Source organism: Narcine bancroftii, unplaced genomic scaffold (assembly GCF_036971445.1).
Source record: "Narcine bancroftii isolate sNarBan1 unplaced genomic scaffold, sNarBan1.hap1 Scaffold_281, whole genome shotgun sequence".
Classification (NCBI taxonomy): domain Eukaryota; kingdom Metazoa; phylum Chordata; class Chondrichthyes; order Torpediniformes; family Narcinidae; genus Narcine; species Narcine bancroftii.
The window spans coordinates 199,476-221,563 of NW_027212016.1; the positions used below are offsets into that span (position 1 = coordinate 199,476).

Below are 22,088 nucleotides of genomic sequence, written 5' to 3' on the forward strand. Positions count from 1 at the left end.
GTCTTGATGAATATCTATTGCTGCTGGGATTTGGAGTCCTTTGGGCTTGTAAAAAAGCAATCTCAAGCAGCCAGCAAATTCACTTATCCAGCATCTACCATTGCTCATAGGTGGCGGATACTGTTTTTTTTTTAAACTGTATTTCTAAAAATTATAACATGTTGACAAACAACACAAGGCACTTACTTTGGCTCTCCACTCATTAACTTGGTTAATTCTGGTCTCAGTCTTCTCTACAGCTAGGTCCCAATCATCCAAAGACCCTGAAAGGAAAAAGAATTTGGTATTTCCCATTTATGTCACAAAATGCCTTTTAAGTTATTATCTTTCTATTATTCTTAAACCACTGTAATCAAGAAATAAATCACAAATAAAAACACAATGCTGGAGAAACTCAGCAGGTCAGGATATAGCAAAGGCTCAAGGCTGAAACGTAAGTTATGTACTTTTACCTTTGCTATACAAAGGACACTGCTTGACCAGCTGAGTTTCTCCAGCTTTGTGTTTTTACTATTGCAATCAAGAAAAATTGATTTGTGATTTGACTTGCAGTTTAAAATTGGATTAAAATAATAAATCACACTATTTCAATTGGAAAAACTAAACTACATGGACCGGTTTTGATTCAGGAACTGAAAATGTTGTGTTAGGTGATCTCAGGTTGGTGGTTTGATTGCTACAGTAAGATTGCAATCTTTTTCTTCAACCCTATTGGAATGAAAAAGGAAAATAAGCACAGGGTGCTGTTCCTGATTGCAATCCAGTTACACCTTTTCACTGTGTAACTGTGTATGATCCACACTGGGAGTATTGTGTGCAGTTCTGGTCTCCAAATTATAGGAAAGATATAAATGAAGTAGAGAGGGTGCAAAGAAGGTTTACAAAAATGTTGCCTGGATTGCAGTATCTTGAATGTGGAGAAAGAATGAGTAGACTAGGACTTTATTCGTTGGAGCATAGAAGGTTGAGAGGGGATTTGATAGAGGTATTTAAAATTATGAGGGGAATAGATAGAGTAGATGAGAATAGGCTCTTTCCCCTGAGGGTAGGGGAGATTGGTACAAGGGGTCATAAGGGTTAGGGGACAAAACTTTATAGGAGTAATGTAAGAGGAAGCTTCTTCACTCAGAGAGTGGTGGCTGAGTGGAAATGATCTACCGGAAGAGGTAGTTGTGGCAAGGTCAATTCTGTCATTTAAGAGGAGGTTAGATGACTACATGGATGTGAGGGGGTTGGAGGGTAATGGGCATGGGAGTGTGTAGGTGCAATCAGTGGAGTTTCACGTAAATCAGTGCTGACTAGAAGGGCTGATATGGCCTGTTTCTGTACTGTAAATTGTTAGATGGTGCGAATATTCAATTTTTTTTTGACTTGGTGATCTGCACCTGCTTTCTGCCAAGAGCCAATTGGCTAGAGGAATGAAGCAGGATTTCAGCCTTTGAGATATGGTCACTAAATGAATATAGAAATGACAAAAATTTTTTTACGTAATATTGAATGAAAAATGCTCCCAAAAGACTAGGATAACTTCCTAATCTTGTTCAAATAGTCCTTTCACCCATACAATATATGCCTGGCATCCATGGAGAGAGGGGCATGTCAATTGTATTCATATGCTGGTTTCATGAAGATTGTTTAAAAGAACTTTATCCCAGATTTGTATTTTATGCTTAATCCTATAGATTTGCTGCTAAACTACATATCCTCTTCTTACTCTTTTAGAAAACAATGTTTTACACTGAAATTTATATTTTAAGGCTAAGTAGTATTAAAGTAAATTACAGTAAAAATAAATCAATAACTGAACTCAACATCACATGAAGTGCCAAATCTTCAGAGGTTGTCGTTGCTAATGAGCCCTACTGTAGGCCCTTGCCTATAAACTAAAAGTGTCTTTGATCACTTATCTTGCATAACACTTGAAATAAAATTCATTCTTTGATCTTATTCTCATAAAAAGTAAACAATTCTATAATGTTGACATATGAGCCATTATATATTGTCTATCTCAGCCTACCTTCCATTTATATTGAAATCATTTAATTATAAATGTAAAAAATTTCGGTTCCAATGCTAAAATACATTCTGCTTTTGCCAGAAGTATTCTTGTCTGACGTAATGAATAGATGGAAGTAATACAGTATAATTTATGAAACACCATTGGAATAAACCACTACATGTAAATACACGCAAGGGACTGAAGGCTACAGGCTGACAAGAGACAGCACATGAAAAAATCACCTCAGAACCCACATGTAAAATTCAAATTTCTGCTTTTGAGAAATAAAAGATAATAGCTTCGTATTCTTTGAAATGTTTCCCAGTTACGTGAGAATGTCAGATGTGTAAAATATCATATTTCTCTATCAAGAATACCTCAATTCACTTGCAAGGCTTGAACATAAATATTGCACTACATTCTTGGCAGAGAAGTGATAAATATCACACAGCTTGAAAATTCCTTTCTCATCTTTCCAGTTTTCTGCTTTACTCTCAAGATTTTGCATGTTTCAGTCGCCAGCCTTCTCTCATGTACAAGTAGTTCTCTATTAGAACATAAGTGACAATAGACTACTTAAGATCATGGGACTTTGCGAATAGTTTCCCCAAGGAATAACTTTTTTTAAAAAAAGTCAATTTCCATGGGCTTCATAATTGCACATTAGAATTCTTTGCATGCAAAGCAGTGCCTGAAAGGATGAATTATGACAAAACCTTCATCTCTTTAAAAAAAAAAGCACCCGAATGTAATTTTGAAAAGATGTGATCTGCAGGCCATAGTCAATATTCTGGAAGGTGGGGTTGTGTGGACTAACTTATTTCACACCAGCATGGTGTTATATGGTGGATTGTGGAGCAATACGTGACCTCCCTGTCTGAAATTTATTCGGAGGTCGCATTACCTGCCAACCAAGGTTGGACTCCAGCCACCATTAGTGCACACCTTACCGTTGGCTCAATTAAATAATTCATGCCAGCAGATGCCCAGCTCAGAACAGTATAACCATCGATGCACCTCTTGGTCCAAGTCCCAGACATTGCTTCATCCCAGATCGCTACTGTGGACATCGCTGGAGGAGACATGGGTAAGGTGTGAACTACATTGAAGTTGAGCTGTAGTACTATGATAAATCAGTGCTTGCAGAGAGCCGCACCTCCGTTGGTGCAGGGAATCAGGAGTGTATTTGAAAGTCCCTGTACATGAGAGAGCAACTGTAGAAGATAGGCAGCTGCTGGTTTTGGAGTCCAACCTGAATCCGATGTGAATGTCTATCTTGTTGTTTAGTAATAGAGTAATTAATTATCATTTGACGTCTTCCCATTTGTCTCTGTCTGTTCAATAAAGTTACCAGTGATTGTAACACTTGCGTCCAGGCTCGTAAACAATGGAAAAACATCTGGCGAGATGTCAACCTAAATGACTTAACGATTGTATGAACTGTATTTCATGATGTTTTCTTTATGAATGAGGAAGCTCAAGGTTCAAGAGGTCAGGACATATTTAAAATTACTTATTTGAAATTGTCAAGAAACAACAGGACAATTCAAACCCTCACAAGAACATTAAATACCTGTAGAATCAAACAGTGCCACCTGCAGATTTCTGGTATCAGTTTTTAACCTTTGCCCCATTAAGGGCAGAAAATGTTGTCTTCCATAACAATCGATTTTCTGACAAGATATGTTACACTCATTACCTTACAATCCAACACTGCAAGGGAACATGACATATTCATGAAGTCTTGGTATTCTTTATCTATCATTTTAACATTGCATGCTCACATACCCTCTACCCTCTCAAAGGAGAGAAGCACATCACAGACGTGTTCAGGATAATCAGTAGTACATTGTACTGCTCGATGCAAAGCCTTCCGACAGTGTTGGGGGTCACCATGAGCTCTGGAACAAAGTGACATCCAAATAAAAAAAATACTTCACATCTTTGTTTAACATGTGCAGTTACAGATTCAAAGAGTGACAATTCTATCATTTCTGATGGAATCTTCTACCAACTTTGATTAAAATGAATTTATCCAATCTCAAAATTATGATCCTTTTCTACCTCTTTGGTAAGAATGATTTTAAACACCATGTCTTATTTTTAATAACTTGCTCTTCATTATTTTTATCTCTATATGCAAACAGAGTTTTATGCTTATTTTTATAAAGTTATTTTTTCTAGTATTTCTAACTAACATGATTAACAACACCACATCTCCTCTACTGGATTAAAATCTAATTTCTAAGGTCCCATTTATCTCTTCTGCTGGGCCAGACCGTCACAATTCCGTTACTATAGCAATGAACACCTGAATAGAATGACAGAGGATTCACCATAGCAGTATTAATGATAACCTTCAGGAGGAGATACAAATAAACTGCCATTTTATTCTTACCGCTCCAAATTGAAATATTCCAACCACATGTTGGCATACTTTGCATTTCCTTTGGTCATGATTCTATCCCAGAGTTCCCGAGCTTTCTGCATGTTTTTGCAGAGTCTTGCCTACAAAAATGGGCATGCAATAATCATAATGCAGTTCAACCTTCCAACGATCAAGCTTACAAATTTTCATCTCTTGTACTACAGAACAGACAAGCCATTCTTAGTGCAAAACAGTTAACCTCATTATCAGGAATACATGATGCACACTAGACTAGCTCACCTGTCAGATTTTCCTGATGTGCAGAGAACACTTCCTCTGTATCCAGGAACATTTATAATTCAGTTTTATTCCCAGAGTTACACAACGCAGATCATATTTCTCTATATTCTTACATTGTAGGTCTCCCCTACATCACCCCATATCCAATACTTCTCACAGCAACAGGGACATCTGACAAGTCAAGAAATTCCTTTGGAAACTTGCACTTAGACTCAAATGACAGAAGTCAGTCACTAGCTGATAATAATGAGAATTTTAAATGGACAGAGAGGAAAGACAAGTTAGATAATTTGTGTCCTTGTTGATTCTTAACCAACTACAAGAAACTTTGGTAATTACTTCTACATTTAAATTAGGCTGCAGTGAACCTTGTCAGGTTGAAATTTTTAGAGATAAATAAGACCATGCAAATTCAACAGTGGAGAAGGGGGTGAAGAGAAAAAAATAGTTAACAATGTAGGTTCAACATCAGACAAAAGATTTAGTCTGGATACTTTTATTTTGGGAAGATGATCAAGAACATTTACGGAATGTTTACAAATTCATTTGATCGCTATGTTCTGAAATGTGACCAACATTCTGACAATTTTTGAAGAAGCAAGAATGATTGTTTGCAACGCAACAGACCCATTGGAGGTCTGGGCACTTTCAAAGAAAATTGCTTTTTGTCACACAGCTAATATGGCAAATGAAAGTAATTGTGAATGAATAGACCTCATCTAATCACATCATCTCAAAGAAAATATTAATAAGATTCAAAATATTAGCACTTTTGGGATGGAGCTGCCCTTACCAATGTGTTGGAAGTCTCAGCTGCTGTATAACATGAATTAATTAACATGAAACTCAATTTCTTATACAAACATCTGTACAATACTTGAACAAGGATGGTGATTCAAACAACCAAGGCAATTAAATTCCTAAGGCATATATTCAAACTCAAGATAGCAAGACTAACTTCCAAGAAGACAAAAATATCTCCATGGACGATTCACATTTGTCACTGGGATCAGAATAAGAGCAAGTGGCTAAAATCTCTCAGACAGATGCGAGGAGTGCTGGAGATCAGCCACCTTGTACAAAAACCACGACAACTACCACCACTACAGCAAAACAACCTTACAGAAGAGAGAAAACTGAATGTATACAAAAACTTTGTGTGGAAGATTCTTGTACAGCTGATAGAGTAAATACAAATTATTGTTTAATATTGTAAATGGCGATTGAAAGATATTCTCTGTCTTAATGTCACATCTTGCCACATAGAAATCACCAATTCACTGGGAAGACAACAAATTTCAAAGAATTTTTCAGATATACTGTATAAAATGATCGAATATCGCTCAAACATAAAAATTTTACAGATTTACTAATTAAGAAGATAGACTACCAATTCCAAAGAAAATAGATATACCACAATGTATCACTGTTATACTCTTAAAAAGGCATACGAGGACAAATAAAGATTATGCTTTGTATTCCCTCTTGATAAATAAAATAACATGTTGCAGGATTAATTCATTGGCTTTTTATTGCCTTTTACTGGTTGGAATATTTTCTCAAAATCCCCCAGGTTGTACTTGTAAACCTTACCTCAACTCTTGCCCAATTCTGTAAAATTGTACATGAGGGGTCCCCACTCTCACTGAATCCTGCAGGAAGGCCAGAAGTTGCTTCAGTTTTTAATAGTCGCTATCAAAGATGGTTTAAAAGGTTGAAAACAATCCCTCCAATGAAAATATCAAATTATTTCTCAAATTAAGGAAAAATACTGTATGGAATTCACAACCATATCTTGACTCAGATTATTAAACTAGGTACAGGTAGCAGCTAGAGAAATATCTATCCTGAAGTATAAAGTGGATTTTTTTTTAAATCAGTGTTTACCTGAAAGGTCAATAGGATTCACAATTAATGCTGAAATATGACATGCATCATTAATATATTTACCAAAAATGAAGAACACCATTTATTGAACAAGGAACTTGTGTGAATTATTGCTAATAAATACAAAGATCTACTAACCTTTAACAAGCTATTTTTCTTATTTGTAAGTTACAAAATTATCACAAATCTCAGCCAAACTATTCTATAATTGAAACGTATCTGTTCCTCCCAAAAGAGACTAAAGAACCTCAGATAATGTGGCTCAGCATTGATTTTTGTCAAGCTGTAATACTTCCCATTCAAAGAAATATCCCATGCCACAGAACCAACAGAACCTCTGGAGTCCAGCAGTCCTTGATTGTAATATGCTTTTAAAATGTTCTAGTAAAAGTAAAAACAGGTTAGCGAAGTTGGAGAATAGATATTGATGTTGTCTGGCTGGAGACTGTCAAGATGGGATACAAGGTTTTGTTCCTCCCATTTGTGGGTGGCCTCAACTTGCCAGTACAGGAGGCCAGATACTGACATGTCAGTGTGGAATTGAAGTAGGCCAATGGGAGGTCTTTACTGTTGTAGCAGGCAGAGCGAAGGTGCTCAACGAAGCAATCTCCTAATCTGCGTCCAGTCTCTCCAATTTAGACATGGCGGCATTGGGAGCACCAGATTCAGTAAATGATCCCTACATATTCAGGGGTTGCTTCAGTTGGAAGGTCTATTTGGGACCCCAAATAGTGGTGATGTAGGAGTAGCACTTCTTGCAGTCATAGGATTAGGTATCAGGGTGGTGATTGGTGGAAAGGGATGTGTAGACAAAGGAGTGGTGCCCATTTTGGAAAGGGAACAATTCTGATACAGAGCTACAGGTCCATTAAATCAACATCCGTAACAAATAAAATATGAGAATTTCCTATCAAGCACAAATAGATTAGCAACAACTGAATGAGGAATACTCACATTAAATTTGGAAAAAGAAAATAGCTGAAAAAGACAGAGTAACAGACACAGTTTTTTCCTAAACACAGTTGGATACTACGATGGGATGAAGAATTAATCTTCACGTTTTGAGGAGACTATAGTCAATATCAAGGGGATACCCAGTTTAAATGGCCAAGAAAGTATTAAATTTTTATGGGTTTGTACAGATAATAATCTGAAGAATTTATATAAATTAAATTATTTATCATTACTTAGAAAGGTTGAGGAAGATTTTTTTTTAATGGATCTATTTTCCTATAACTTTAGCGGGAAGGGCTAATTGTATCAAGATGAATATATTTCCAAGAATATCTTTTTCAAACATTACCTATTTTAATGACTCAAATTTTTTTCAAGAATTGAACAAATATGTAAGGAAATTCCTCTAGAAAGGTAAAATGCCAAGCGTTTCTTGGACATGGACATATGAATTAGGAGGCTTACAGCTTCCTAATTTCAAAAATTATTACCGTGTGGCACAAACAAAGTTTCTTTTTGTTTTGAAAGAGAAGAGAAACCAGCATGGGTTCAATGGAACTGAATAAAATAAGAGACGGAAAAGGAGAAGAATTTATATATACATGGGATGCAAAATCGATGTTTGGTGAAAAAGAAGCACCAGTATTGAAGAACCTGATTAATTTCTGCAATAAAATAAATGATGAAATTGGTGTAAGAGGACATGTATCGCCTAAGATGCCTTTGACCCAAAATTCCCTTGTATCTTTAACAGAAGATAATCAATTTTTAGATATTTGGTCTTGTAAGGGGATTAATTAATAACATTTGAACAATTGAGAAATAAATACGGAATACCCCAAAATACTCTTTTTTGTTATTTCCAATTGAGACCATATTTGAGAGATAAGGTTGGACCAACTATGTTTCTACCTGACTGTAGTGAAGTAGAAATTTTTATTAGGAAAGGAATTGTTAAGAAGTTTACTTCTACAATATATCCTTTATTACGATTAGGAACTCTTAAGCCGTGGAGTTCATAAATCTAGACATAGGTGGGAAATGAATTTAAATACCACAAATGAGGAGCAAAGATGGGCAGATCTTTGTAGTGATTGTATGACCAACACTATTAATGTAAAGTATAGATAAGTTCAGTATAATCTTTTACATCAGTTACATCTTACACCACAAAAATTGAATAGATTGAAATCAGACTTATCCGATCAAATGTTTTAGGTGTAATGAGGATGTAGCAACTTTTTTTTGCATTCAACTTGGTCTTGTCCCAAGGTAAGAACTTTTTGAGTGGATTTAGAGAATTTTTTGGAACAAATTACAGGAATTGCATTTCTGCAAAGTCCAGATTTATTTTTATTAGGAAATATTAGAGGGACAAGACCTAAACTAAAACTGTCAATATATCAATTAGAATTTGTTAGAGTTGCATTAGTGGTAGCAAGGAAATGCAATGCAGTTACTTGGAAATCAGATACGCATTTGGGCATGGCACGGTGGAATGAAGAAATTCAAAGTTGTATTCCTTTAGAAAAAACTACATATAACTTTAGAAATAAATATGCTACATTTTTACAAATTTGGCATCCATACACTCAAATATTAGCTTTAAATTTATAATGCTGTGCTTCCTGTGCCTCTAGACCTGTGAGAATCTCCTCTGAATTGTAAGAAGGAACTCTGTTTAAACATGTATGTTCGATGGCATCCCTCTGTGCAATCCTGAAAGTTTCTTCTCGCTTTCTTTTATTTCATGTAACTATATTGTATCTTTTACATTACTTTGAGGGTGGGTGTTATACACCATCATGAATGTAGTTTTCTTTTTGCAATTTGTATTATGATATTAATCTTTGACTATTGCATATATGGAGAAAATTTTAAACAAAATATTCAAAAAAGTTCATATCTGACAGTTGAAAGGTATTCATTTTCTGCCCTCCCGTCCATTCTTGTTTTCCTCCAATTCTCATGTTCCAAATAGCAACCCAGGTTAATGGGAAAATGACGGGAATCGAATATGCTTGTGACTAACTGGTAAGAGCAATTACCGTAATATATGGCTACAGTCAAACAGCCAGAAATTTATTTCTGAAATGATATAGGGCCGACATACTTTGCTCAATATCCTGTTTCAAGTAATCCACGCCACGGCTGTAAGCTGATCTGAGCTCCTCTAGTTCTTTACTAGAATCTGTTGAAATAAAATGACAAAGAATTAGCAAGAAATTGAACCTGTACGGAGAGAGGGGAGAGTTTGTTAATGAAGCATGGGCTTGGTTTCACTGGTAAAGGTAAGCAATTTGTCCAACTATTTTTCCTTCATTAATTAGGGAGAGTTTAAGTGTTCCAGAACTTGGTGCTCAATCAATCGCATACTTGAAATGCTGCTGGGAGAACTGGTTCATGGTAACCACAGCATTCAGCAGCAGACAGAAGCCAATCAAGCATTTTATCTTTCATTTAGTACACCATCCTCACTCTTTCACGATTATAGCTTGTAATTAATAGCTATGACACTATTGATTCAGCCCTGCTCAAATCTGAGAGAGGGCAAGCAACATTATTTGATCGTATACAGGAGCTGACCACCAGCTGTTGAGAACACAGAATTTGTATTTTTTTTTTTAAATCTCTTTTTACTTCCCCAAAAGTAAATCTGAAAAAAAATACTTCCATCCATCCTCCTCCTGTGCACCAATAACCCCAGCTGTTATGGTACATTCTTCTTCCTTATCTGCTACACATGTGATGTCACCCAATCCCAGTGTCAGCTTCCACAGAATGCTAATGGAATCCTACTCTACAGCAACATTAGTTTTCTCACACAATAACTACCTGTATATTGTTCAGTTGCTTGTCAAACATTAAATCAGGACTAAACTCAACTTGTCTCCAAATAAACAATATGGCTTTGTTCTTCTCCCTTCCTAAATTTCTATTCCTTTGCCACAAATTCCACGGATGTTTTCTTGTGTTGATTCACACTGTGAATAACCTCAAACCTTTTTTAACCCAGTCAAGTTTTAACCTCTCAAATGATCTCTTAATAACAGTTACTACTTTCAAGTTCAGGTATCACCCACCTCCCCACTACTGATTCAATGACTTTAATGTTTTCTCCCAGATGTTTCTTCAAATATCCATACCCGATTCCCACACTCAATGCTGGCTTTATCTATCAACTTGTACAACTTATCACATATTACCCTCTGATGTCCCAGTGTCTTTCCTTCCATAATCTCGTGGTAAATGACTTAAAGAAAGTCTTTCATCTTGACAGCTTTAACCTGAATATGTCTGCCATTCCCACAGAATCTCTCTAGACTACTATATAGTATCAAAAAGTGAACTTGCCCCAAACCCAGGTACAACTGACAGGGAATCAAATTAACATATTTTATAGAGATTGCAGATGTTGGAATCTGGAGCAGATAAACAAATCACATTGTCCAGCAGTTTGCTTTTGCCATTTCATATCTTCGTCAAAACACAAACTCCCTTTGGTATACCTTGGCTAAAATTGACTCTGCGTCTCAGGTAGTCGAGAAATGCCTGCCAGAGCTCCACGTAGTCCGTAGCCTGGATGAACCCAGCATTCAATGCCTTTTCAAAAGTATCTACCAGATGTAATAAAACACAGTTAGTGGCAAGGTAATAATGTTCAACCCTATGGTATTTAACGATTGCTGTTAAGCATTCTAAAATGTACAATCAACCTCAAACCCATCTCATCTCCTTCAGAAAAATTCCTGCGACATCCAGTGCTGCACAAGATGTGCTTCCTCACAACCACCAGTTCAATAAAGACGCCATTTAATTTTCCTAGCTTCTCAGACCATCACACTTTCTGCACTAATGGTTCTGACAAGTCTTCCAATTTCCTCAACCAAGGATTCCCTTTAATCTATTCCATTCCTACTGTCCACAGCCCTATATACGCAAGAAAAATGAAACTGCAATTGGCATGAGTACCTTAAAGAACAGCGCCACATCTTGTGAGATGCCTAGAGGGCAAATGAGAGCCTTCAAACTCAATATTGAGTTCATCAATCTCAGATCATAAACACCACTTCCGTGTTTTTGGACATCAGTCAATACACCTCCCCACTGTGCTTTGCCTCTGGTTCTTTACTTATCCCCATACCATCCATCTCCTTTTGCCTTTCATCATCTCTTTTATCATCTTATTTCTCTCCTTTTCCTTTTTTCTCTACTGCTTCTACATAATATATTCTATCTAACTTTTCCAATTCATAAAATGCAGAGAACCTCTCCATAAAATGTTTATTGTTTCATTAAAAGATATTTTAAATTTGTACGTAATTCTGTCCAACTAATAATACAATTGTTCTTAAAGCTCTTCATCATTCAGTAGCTAGCAAATCTAACCACAATATGAGAGATAAAAATGAAAGCACAAGATGTTGAAAGAACTCATCAGGTCAGCCAGTATCAGTGGAAAGTTAAAATTTTAGCTCAATGACTTTTCATCAGAACTTGCTCATTTTAACACCAAATTCAATTGCCATATATCAACATTCAGACAAAACACGAGTTAGCAAGTGGCAAGGGGAGGGTCACTATCGACCAGAAGCTTAGATGGAATGGCTACAAACACCATATCTGCAAGAGTACTGGGTAGGAAGAAAGACGGCCTTTTCTTTTCCAATTCTCCAAAAGCCTTCTAGTTTACATGGGACAAATAATATCTGCCTGTCTAGATACATGCATGTCTGGAACACCTGCCCCACAATGGTATTGTACACTCACTCTCCATTATAAGCACACCTGAGCTGTCAAATGAGTACAGCAGCTAGCTCAGGCTTCTACATCAGCTACATAGGAAAGCCACACTCTAGAGGCATGGATCATCCTGATCTGGATTTACAGCACTAATTCTTCAAATATACTGGGAATAAATCCTGGGATGTGGGAGCATTTTCGCCAAACAGGCACAGAAGTTCAAGACAATTCTCAAAGGCCAACTGAGATGAGCATGTAATGCTTAGTAGTAATGCCCACAAAACATTTTTTTTTAAAGATTATGGCTTTGTTACTATTCATGTCACCTGTTAGGATCTTGTGTTCAACTTGATGTCGCTCCAATGCCAGAAGATACCTTTTCCACAATCCAACTATCCAAGGGCAATTTCGAACAGCTCGCTCATGTACAGAAAGAACTAAATCTTTAATCTTCAGTTGCCTGTCCTAGAATGGTATACAGAGCAAGGCAGAAAAGCAGATATCAATAATGAAGATAAACTGATAATCCATCCTAAAACTGTTCCTCTAACATACTATGTAAAGTTTACAAATATGGATGTAATCTACCTCACTTGGTCAGTGACAAATGAAGAAGCAAAGCTTGAAAAATGAGAATAAGAGCACAAAATAAAATGGGCCTCAAGAAAGGTTGACCGTCAGTCTATTTGCAGATGACATCATAGTATACTTAACAGAACCAGAATTATCAATAAAAGAATTACATGAGAAATTGAAGGAATATGGAGAAATATTGGGGTAAAGATCAATGCAAATAAAAGTGAAGCAATGCCATTGAATAATGTGGATTTCACAAAGTTTAAGAAAGAATCACCACTTAAATGGCAAACACAAGCAATCCTATACCTAGGTATTAGACTAGGTAATAATAAGGCCATCTATACAAATTAAATTATCAGCCATTAATGAAGAAATTACAAGATGACTTAGAACATTGGAAAGATTTACCACTAACACTGATAGGAAGGGTAAATTGCATTAAAATGAATATCTTCCCAAGGATACAATACCTATTTCAATTGTTACCAATCCCTTAACAGAGAAATTCTTCAATGAGCTAAAGAAAATAATAAGGAAATTCTTATGGAAAGGGGGGAAACCGAGGATAGCGCTAGATAAATTAACAGAATGGTACAAACAAGGGGGCTTACAGCTACCAAACTTTAAGAGCAGCACAATTAAGATATCTATCAGATTTTTATCAAACAAGGGAAAAACCAGATTGGACCAGGTCAGAGCTAGATAAAATAGGGGAGATGGTACCAGAACATATACTTTATAAGTGGGATGAAAAACTGGTGCAACATAGAAGTTCACCAGTACTGCACCATCTGCTCAACATTTGGAAGAAGATTCACATAGAAAGGAAAAAAACAAATTACCAACTACCAAAATTATTATTGATGCAAAATCAACTAATCCCTTTCCCAATAGATAACCTTTCCTTTAGGGAATGGGAGAGAAAAGGGATCAAAAGAATAGAAAATTGTTTTTTGGGAAATAATTTATTATCTTTTGAACAAATGAAGTACAAATAACTCACGGTAGTTTGCATACCACCAACTGAAAACCTACTTAAAGGACAAATTGGGAAGCAGGCTGAGGTAACCAGAAGGAAGCAGCTTTGAATATGTGAATACAGACACAATGATAATTAAAAGATTTATAACAAACATGTATATCAAGCTGCAAGAGAAAGAGAACGAGGAAATAAGCTGTAAACCCAAACAAAAGTGGGAACAAGATCTAAACATAAAGATAAAAAATGAAAAATGGGAAAAGCTATGCTCCGGAACTATGAGAAATACAATAAACATGAGATTATGCAGGATACAATATAATTGGTTACACAGGCTATATATCATGCCCCAAAAGTTAAATAAATGGGACCCAACAGTATCAGATAGATGTTTTCGCTGTAAGAAGGAAACGGGAACAACAGTACAGGCAATTTGGGCATGTGAGAAAGTGGAAAAGTTTTGAGAAGATCTAAGTCAGGTATTGAATAAAATCACAAAAAGCAACATACCAAAAAATCCAGAGATCTTTCTTCTAAGTAATATAAGAAGTAAAGAATTAGGCCTCAAATTGGATGAAGCACAAAAACGATTTATTATGATAGCCTTAGCTGTAGCAAAAAATGTATAATGTCAACTTGGAAATCAGAAGAGAGCCTGAGAATGCAGCAATGGTACATAGAAATGAATAAATGTATTCCATTGAAAAAAATAACATATAATTTAAGAAATAACATCACAGTATTCGAACAAATTTGGGAACCGTACATGGAACACAACAGAGGGCCTACCGCGGACCTCCACCCCCTAAAATGATAGAATGAAAAGAAGATGAAATGAACTGACCCAGTGTATAAAAGTAGATGACACAATTTTCTTGTTTATTTTCATTGTGTGATGACATTGCTTAATGGGTTTATTGTATTGTATATGTTGAACATTTAGTGGGTAGGGAGGGGGGTGGGAAGGAGGGAGGGAAGGGAGGGTGAAAAAGGGGAGAAAATGACACTGTCTTTTCAAGAGGGAAATGTTTGTGTGTATTTTGGTTAATATGGTTCATAATGTGAAAAATAATAATTTTTTTAAAAAAAAGAAAGGTTATCCGTCCAACTCAAAGTGGATCAAACAAGGGGTGGTACGATTAGTGTAGCAGTTCGAGCAATGCCAGCGACTCATGTTCATATCCGTCTGTTCTCCCCGTTACTGCGTGGGTTTTCCACGGGGGGGGGGGGGGGGGGGCTCCAGTTTCCTCCCACCATTCAAAAAGTACCAGAATTCTAGGTCAATTGGGTGTAATTGGGCGGCACGGGCGAAAAGGCCTGTATGCATTAAAAAAAGAAGGAAGAGAGGATGGTGAAATGGTATGAGCAAGAGGGAACAGCATTGCCTATTGCTTCAGTAAAGTAGATCATAAAAGTGTTGTGAATAACATCAAGCCTAAAAGTAGATCATACAGGAGGAGGGAGGTGTGTACATTGAATCAAAAAGGGTTTTGGGAATGGACTTCTATACATTTGCCAACTAATGTTGGATTGGGAAACCTCAATGCAAACATACAAAAGGTCTAATTAAAAATGGCTTACCGTAAATATTTGTGTATAATGAGTTTTGTGTATAATACGAACCCCCCCACACACATTTTTGAGGGGAAAAGGAGAAAATTTTAACCCCTGTGTATAATACGACCCCCACCCCTCGCCCGCCTGAGTTGCGGTGGCATCTCTCTCCCTCCTTGTCTGTGTCGTGCTGCCGTCTCTCCCCCTCGCCCGCCCGAGTCGCCCTGCCGTCTCCCCCCCCCTCCGATTCGTGCTGCCATCTCTCCCCCCTCCTCCCCCCCCAACCTAGATGTGCTGCCGTCAATGTAGTCGGCTGCTGATAATGAGCGGTTCAAAATGAACCAGCGAACATCATACTACCCACAGAGCTTTCAATGGTTGCATCTCCGGCAGCGCGAGTCAGGCGGGCAAGGGAGTGGAGACCGGCAGCGTAGGTCGGGCAGGAGAGACCAGCAGTGCAACTTGGGCAGGCGAGGGGGGGGGGGGACCGGCAGCGTGAGTCAGGCAGTGAATTGAAATCTAGATTTATTTATTCATCATACTACCCACAGATCTTTCAATGGTTGCATCTTCAAATTGCATAGAATGTATCAGCACCCGACTACATTGTTAAACCTGGCAGAAAGTTTTTTTATAATTATAACCTCGTGTATAATGTGATTCCCCCTACTTTGAGCTCAAATTTCAGTACAAAATTTTTTGCATTTTACTTGAATATTTACAGTAAGTGATAAATTAATATGTGATGTATTCCATGTGGCACAGCAGGTACAATAGTAATTTTTTAAGCAAAAATAGTTCATTTAACAGTTTCGTTTAAAACTGCCAAATGTATTTTTGAATATTTTATTTATTGAAATCATGATGTATATATCAAAACACAATTAATTAAACTTAAATTTTTTTTGAAAAAAGTACATATATGAGATTTTCAGAAAACCAATCCCCTACAACTCCCCAACCACACTAACCTATCCCAAAAACAGAAAAAAGAAAGAGGAAGAGGAGATTAATCATAACAAAAAAATTCATCAATTAATTGCCGTGGATTGGAATAATACCAATACTATGCAGGCAAGGGGTTCAAAAACTCAAAAACCTATATAATCCAAATAAGAGCTCCAAATTTTACAATAAAAAAAATTATCACACAAATTATATGTTATCTTCTCAAACTGAATACAAGACCTCAATTCCATATGCCATCTCTGAATACTCAAATCAGTCACATTCTTCCAAGTAATTGCTAAACATTTTTTAGCTACAGCTAAAGCCAATCTCAAGAATGCAATTTGAAATATATTTAATCTTAATTCTAAACTCAACCTCTTAATGTTTACTCAACAAAAATCCTAAAGGATCTCGTGAAAGTTTCACTTTCAAAATAGCTTCTAAAAATTCTTTAAGTCTATTCCAAAAAGGTTTTAACTGTTTCACATAGCCAGACAGAATGTAAAAAAGAATCTACTTCCTTGTGACATCTAAAACACAAGTCTGAAGAAATTAAATTGTATCTCCTTAATTTTTCTGGAGTTAAATATAATTTTTTTTAAATTTTATTTTTGGAGTTAAATATAATTGATGAATAAAATTATAATGAACTAATCGATACCTTACATTTATAATTTTAGTCATACTATCCCTACATAAACTCATCCAATCATCCCAAGAAGTAAGTATTCCTAAATCTTTCTCGCATTTCAATCAAGATTTATATAAATACAATTTAGGCATTTTATTCTATAATAAAGCAGTTATAAATCCCTTCTTTAGCACCCTCAATAAGTAAAATTTCAAACTTAGACTGCCTTGGTAACCATAAAGTATGTCCAAAATTACCCAACAATAAAACTTTAATTTGATAAGAGAAAAAGTATTTGAAGATGTATCATATTTCTCTATTCTCTGAAAAGAAATAAAATATCCTGCTTCATAACAATCTTGCACCAATTTAATACCCTTTTGATCCCATAACTTCAAAAGCTGATTATTAAGTGTAAAGGGGAAGAGCTTATTTTGATACAAAGGAGTTTTACCTGAAACCTTACCTTGAGTACCTATAACTTTTATACATGCAATTTGAGCATGTGAGAAAGTGAAAAAGTTTTGGGAAGATCTAAATCAGGTATTAAATAAAATCACAAAAAGTCCAGAGATCTTTCTTCTTTGTAATATAAGTAAAGAATTAGGCCTCAAACTGGATGAAGTGCAAAAAAGATTTATTATGATAGCCTTAGCAGTAGCAAAAAAATGTATAATGTCAACTTGGAAATCAAAAGAGAGCTTGAGAGTACAGCAATGGTACATAGAAATGAATAAATGTATTCCATTGGAAAAAATAACATACAATTTTAAAAATAAAGTCACATTACTTGAACAAATTTGGGAACCGTACATGGAACACAACAGAGAGGGCCTACTGTGGACTTCCACCCCCTAAAATGATAGAATGAGAAGACGACGAAATAAACTGACCCAGTGTGTAAAAGTAGATGACACAATTTTCTTGTTTATTTTCATTGTGTGATGACAGTGTTTAATGGGTTTATTGTATATGTTGATTGTTTAGTGGGTAGGGAGGTGGGTGGGAAGGAGGGAGGGAAGGGAGGGGGGCAAAGGGGAGAAAATGACACTGTGTCTTTTCAAGAGGGAAATGTTTGTGTGTATTTTGGTTAATATGGTTCATAGTGTGAAAAAATAAAATATATTAAAAAAATATTTATTTAGGAGTAAAGGGAGCATCCAAATCTTTAGCCTTCATACAACTCAAAAAAGGCAAATCCAGATCAGATTTTTAAAAATTCAATTTTAATCTCATCTTCCTCTACTTCAGATGTATACAATTGTTCATAAAATTCTCTAAACACATTAAGCTCCTGAGTTTTATATGTAATCAATGAAACATTCCTGACAGCATTTATTGTTCTTCAAACTTGTTCCATTTTTAACTGCCAAGATAAAACCTTATGAGCTCTTTCCCGTAATTCATAATATCTTTGCCTAGTTCTCTGTAATAGCTTCTCAAACTTATATGTTTGTAATGAATTATATCTTAATTTCATATTAGTCAAACATATTTTCTTAAACTCCATTGAATTCTGCTGTAAATCTTTTCCTAAAACCTCTATCTCCTTCTCTAATTTATTACTTGTTGTTTCTTCATTTTATTGTAAAACTAATAATTTGTTCCCTCAAATATGCTTTTAAAGCATCCCATAAAATAAATTTACTGTTAACCAAGTCCATATTTATTTTCAAAACTAATTGTATCTGATCTCTTATAAAATTCGACATTTTTCAACAACAAATTAAATCTCCATCAATATGTATTATCAATTCTCTCTGAATCTGTATAAATAACAAAGAATGATTAGACAAAATCAACCTTCAATACACGACCTTGCAATTATGCTGATACCAAAAATAAATCTATTCTCGAATAAGAATCATGTCAAAATGAGTAAAACAAGAAGTCTTTCTCTTTAGGATTTATTCTCCTCCATTCATATCTTTCATTAATGTTATCAACTGTTTAGCTATTTTAGTCCTAACTATAGCTATTGGAGATTTATCTAATAATGGGTCCAAACAACAATTAAAATCATCTCTAATCATAATTTTTTTCATATGCTTGATTTAAATTAAGAATCCAACATAAATTTTTTGTCTTCAATATTAGAATATTCATTGAAGTCCAAGATTCAGAAAACATTTTACAATTAACAACTAAAAGTCTGCCAACTGACTCAATAACTGATTCCAATTTAAAAGATAACATTTTATTAATCAAAATAGCTACACCTCTTGCTATCGAATTAAACGAAGACAGTCGCTTTTCAATTTTTGATGTTCCTTCTCAGTCAAATGTTTCTTGCAAAAAAAAGCAAAATCAACCTTTAACTTTTTAATATAGCCCAATACTTTTTCTCTTAATCTGATTATTAAGCCCATTAACATTAAAAATAGCAAAATTTAAATTAGCCATCATTCCAATTCATTTCAAAACCCACCTTACCACACATGATGGAACCCCTCTCCATGGCAACCACACAAAAGAAATTAAGAAATCTCCTCAAAAAGAAAAAACCCATACTCAAAAAAAAAACCTAAAAGAAAAAAATACTGTACTACAGTTTTACCTCCCTCAATTTGTGGCATTGGTCACTCCCACACAAGTGGCCAATGACTTCAGAAGGAGCAGTAGCCAAACCACCTCTCCCTACCCCAAACAGAACAAAACAGTAATCAACAAATGATTTCAAGTATGATATGCTTCTTCCAAGTCTCTATTGCCTTGGTCATCATCGATGCCAATTTCAACCAACTGTTGAGATTTCTTCTTTTACATTTCATTCTTCTTCTCCTTCTGAGCTAATGCAGGCTGTTGAAAAAAAAAGCTTTCCTGGCTTTTTATCTGTTTATTATCAGGTAAAGAATTACCAAATGTAAGGGCTTCAGTATCATCACTAGAGAACTGAGATTGAAAGTCTCCATAAAAAACTTTAAGGACAGCAGGATATTGGAAAGCAAATTTATATCCTTTCTTCCACAAAACAGCTTTTGCAGAATTAAGCTCTTTACGACGTTTAATAACCACTTAACTCAAATCAGCATAAAAGAAAACCCTATTATTCTTAACTACCGGGGGTGGGGGGGCGGGGCGTGTGTGCGGCCTTGATTACTTCTCGCATTTTGAACTGCAACTCTTAAAATTAATTCTCTATCTTAATAACGTAAACATCCAATCAGGATAGAGGATGGAGCTTGACCTGGGAGGAGTTTCCTTCTTATTACTCTATGAGTTCTATCAAATTCCAAACCATTCGGGAGATATTATTATCCCAGAACTTCAGGGATCCACTTCTGGAAAAATTGAACCTGGTCCAGACCCTCAAAATCTTCCAGAAGACCAACAACCTTAACATCGTTCCTTCGATTTTGATTCTCCAGTGTCAATTTTCTTCAATAAATCATACCTCTGAATTTCCCATCCAGTAAATGAATCCCCCATCTGACCAATCTTTTCTTTATATTGCTCAACATCATCCTTGGAGTCCTGAAAATCTTCTTTACTCTTCTTAAATTTATCTTCCATTTCATCTATCAGCTTCACACATTTTGACACATCCATCTTAATAGATGATATCTCTCCCTTCATATCAGTAAGTTGTTCTTTCATAGATGAAAAACCTTGACCTACCTGACTTGCCAAATTTTCCATCTGTTTTGATATATCAATTTGACTTACTGGTTTTGAATGATAAGGATCAGATTTAGATTTCATTGATACATGTTTTTTTTTTAAATTTTTTTTATTTTTCACACCATAAATCACATTAGCCATGATATACACTATTTCTTTTTCACACATATACAGTGACTTTTTCTTCCCCCCCCCTTTCCTCCCAAACCACCCCCCCACCCCCCCCTCTCATCCATTTTAGGTATACAATCTAGGTTGCATTAGCCAGTCAGACAATGTTGTCATTCAACAAAATTACACCAGAAATTCTACTGAGTCCATTCTTTTCTTTCCTTCTCCTTCCATCAACTTAGGTAATGTTTGTCCCCGGTAGGTTTTCGCTATTGTATTTAATGTAAGGCTCCTATACTTGTTCGAATATTTCAATATTATTTCTTAACCAATATGTTATTTTTTCTAATGGAATACATTTATTCATTTAAATTTGGTAGTTTCTTCCTTTTAATTTGGTTATGTATTCCATTAATATTTAAAGACATATAGTTCAGCGTAGCCCTTTTATATTTTGTTTATCTTCTCTTTCCGTTTTTCCATCATTACCTTTCCTCCTTTTCCATTTCTGTTTTCTTATTTTCAACTCTTTATAAGACAACATTCCTACAACATCCAACATTTTCCTTATTCTCCTATTTCTACCTTATTTATCCCCAATCTCCCCTTCACCTCCTGAGTTGTCCTTTATCCCTTGTCGGACAACCACATCTCCCCTCTCCATTTGGATTTGCGAATCCACTCGCAAGCGTCAACTGATTTTGCAGTGACCGCTATTTCCCCCCACCCCGCCTCCCCCAGAAAAGATTTCACTTTTCATATGTCACAAAGGTCACTCTTTTAATTCCCTCCTTATTCTCTCTATTCCATTACCTTCCCTTATTAATTCTTGTCTATACTATCTATATTTTCCTCTAAGTACAGATACATTCATGTATGCTCATTGTCTCTATTCACTCTTATACCTCTTTACCCGCATACATATCAATCGTGATCATTTTTACTCTCATTACCCGTCTTCATCCCTCAGTCTATTTTTGTCTTTACCCACATACATATCAATCGTGATCATTTTAACTCTCATTACCTGTCTTCCTCCCTCAGTCTATTTTTGTAATTGTTCTGCAAATTTTCGTGCTTCTTCTGGATCCGAGAATAGTCTGTTTTGTTGTCCTGGAATAAATATTTTCAATACCGCTGGATGCTTTAGTATAAATTTATACCCTTTCTTCCATAAAATCGCCTTTGCTGTATTGAACTCTTTTCTCTTCTTTAGGAGTTCAAAACTTATATCTGGATAAATGAAGATTTTTTGCCCTTTATACTCCAGTGGTTTGTTGCCCTCTCTTACTTTTTCCATTGTCTTCTCCAGTACCTTTTCTCTTGTAGTATATCTTAGGAATTTTACTACAATAGATCTTGGTTTTTGTTGTGGTTGTGGTTTAGAGGCCAATACTCTATGTGCCCTTTC

At 35.7% G+C, this 22,088-nt stretch overlaps 1 protein-coding gene across 1 annotated transcript in view; it reads right to left on the reverse strand.

Annotated features, from left to right (window-relative positions):
• The window catches only part of sart3 (spliceosome associated factor 3, U4/U6 recycling protein), a 55,755-nt gene that overhangs the window by 11,672 nt on the left and 21,995 nt on the right, over nt 1–22,088 (reverse strand). Inside the window, exons 8-14 of the mRNA XM_069912973.1 lie at nt 12,578–12,716; nt 11,018–11,125; nt 9,622–9,699; nt 6,261–6,319; nt 4,398–4,507; nt 3,788–3,900; nt 187–263 (exon numbers count right to left, since the gene is read on the reverse strand). Coding sequence (XP_069769074.1) covers nt 187–263; nt 3,788–3,900; nt 4,398–4,507; nt 6,261–6,319; nt 9,622–9,699; nt 11,018–11,125; nt 12,578–12,716 — 684 coding nt within the window. The remainder of the gene's footprint in view (nt 1–186; nt 264–3,787; nt 3,901–4,397; nt 4,508–6,260; nt 6,320–9,621; nt 9,700–11,017; nt 11,126–12,577; nt 12,717–22,088) is intronic.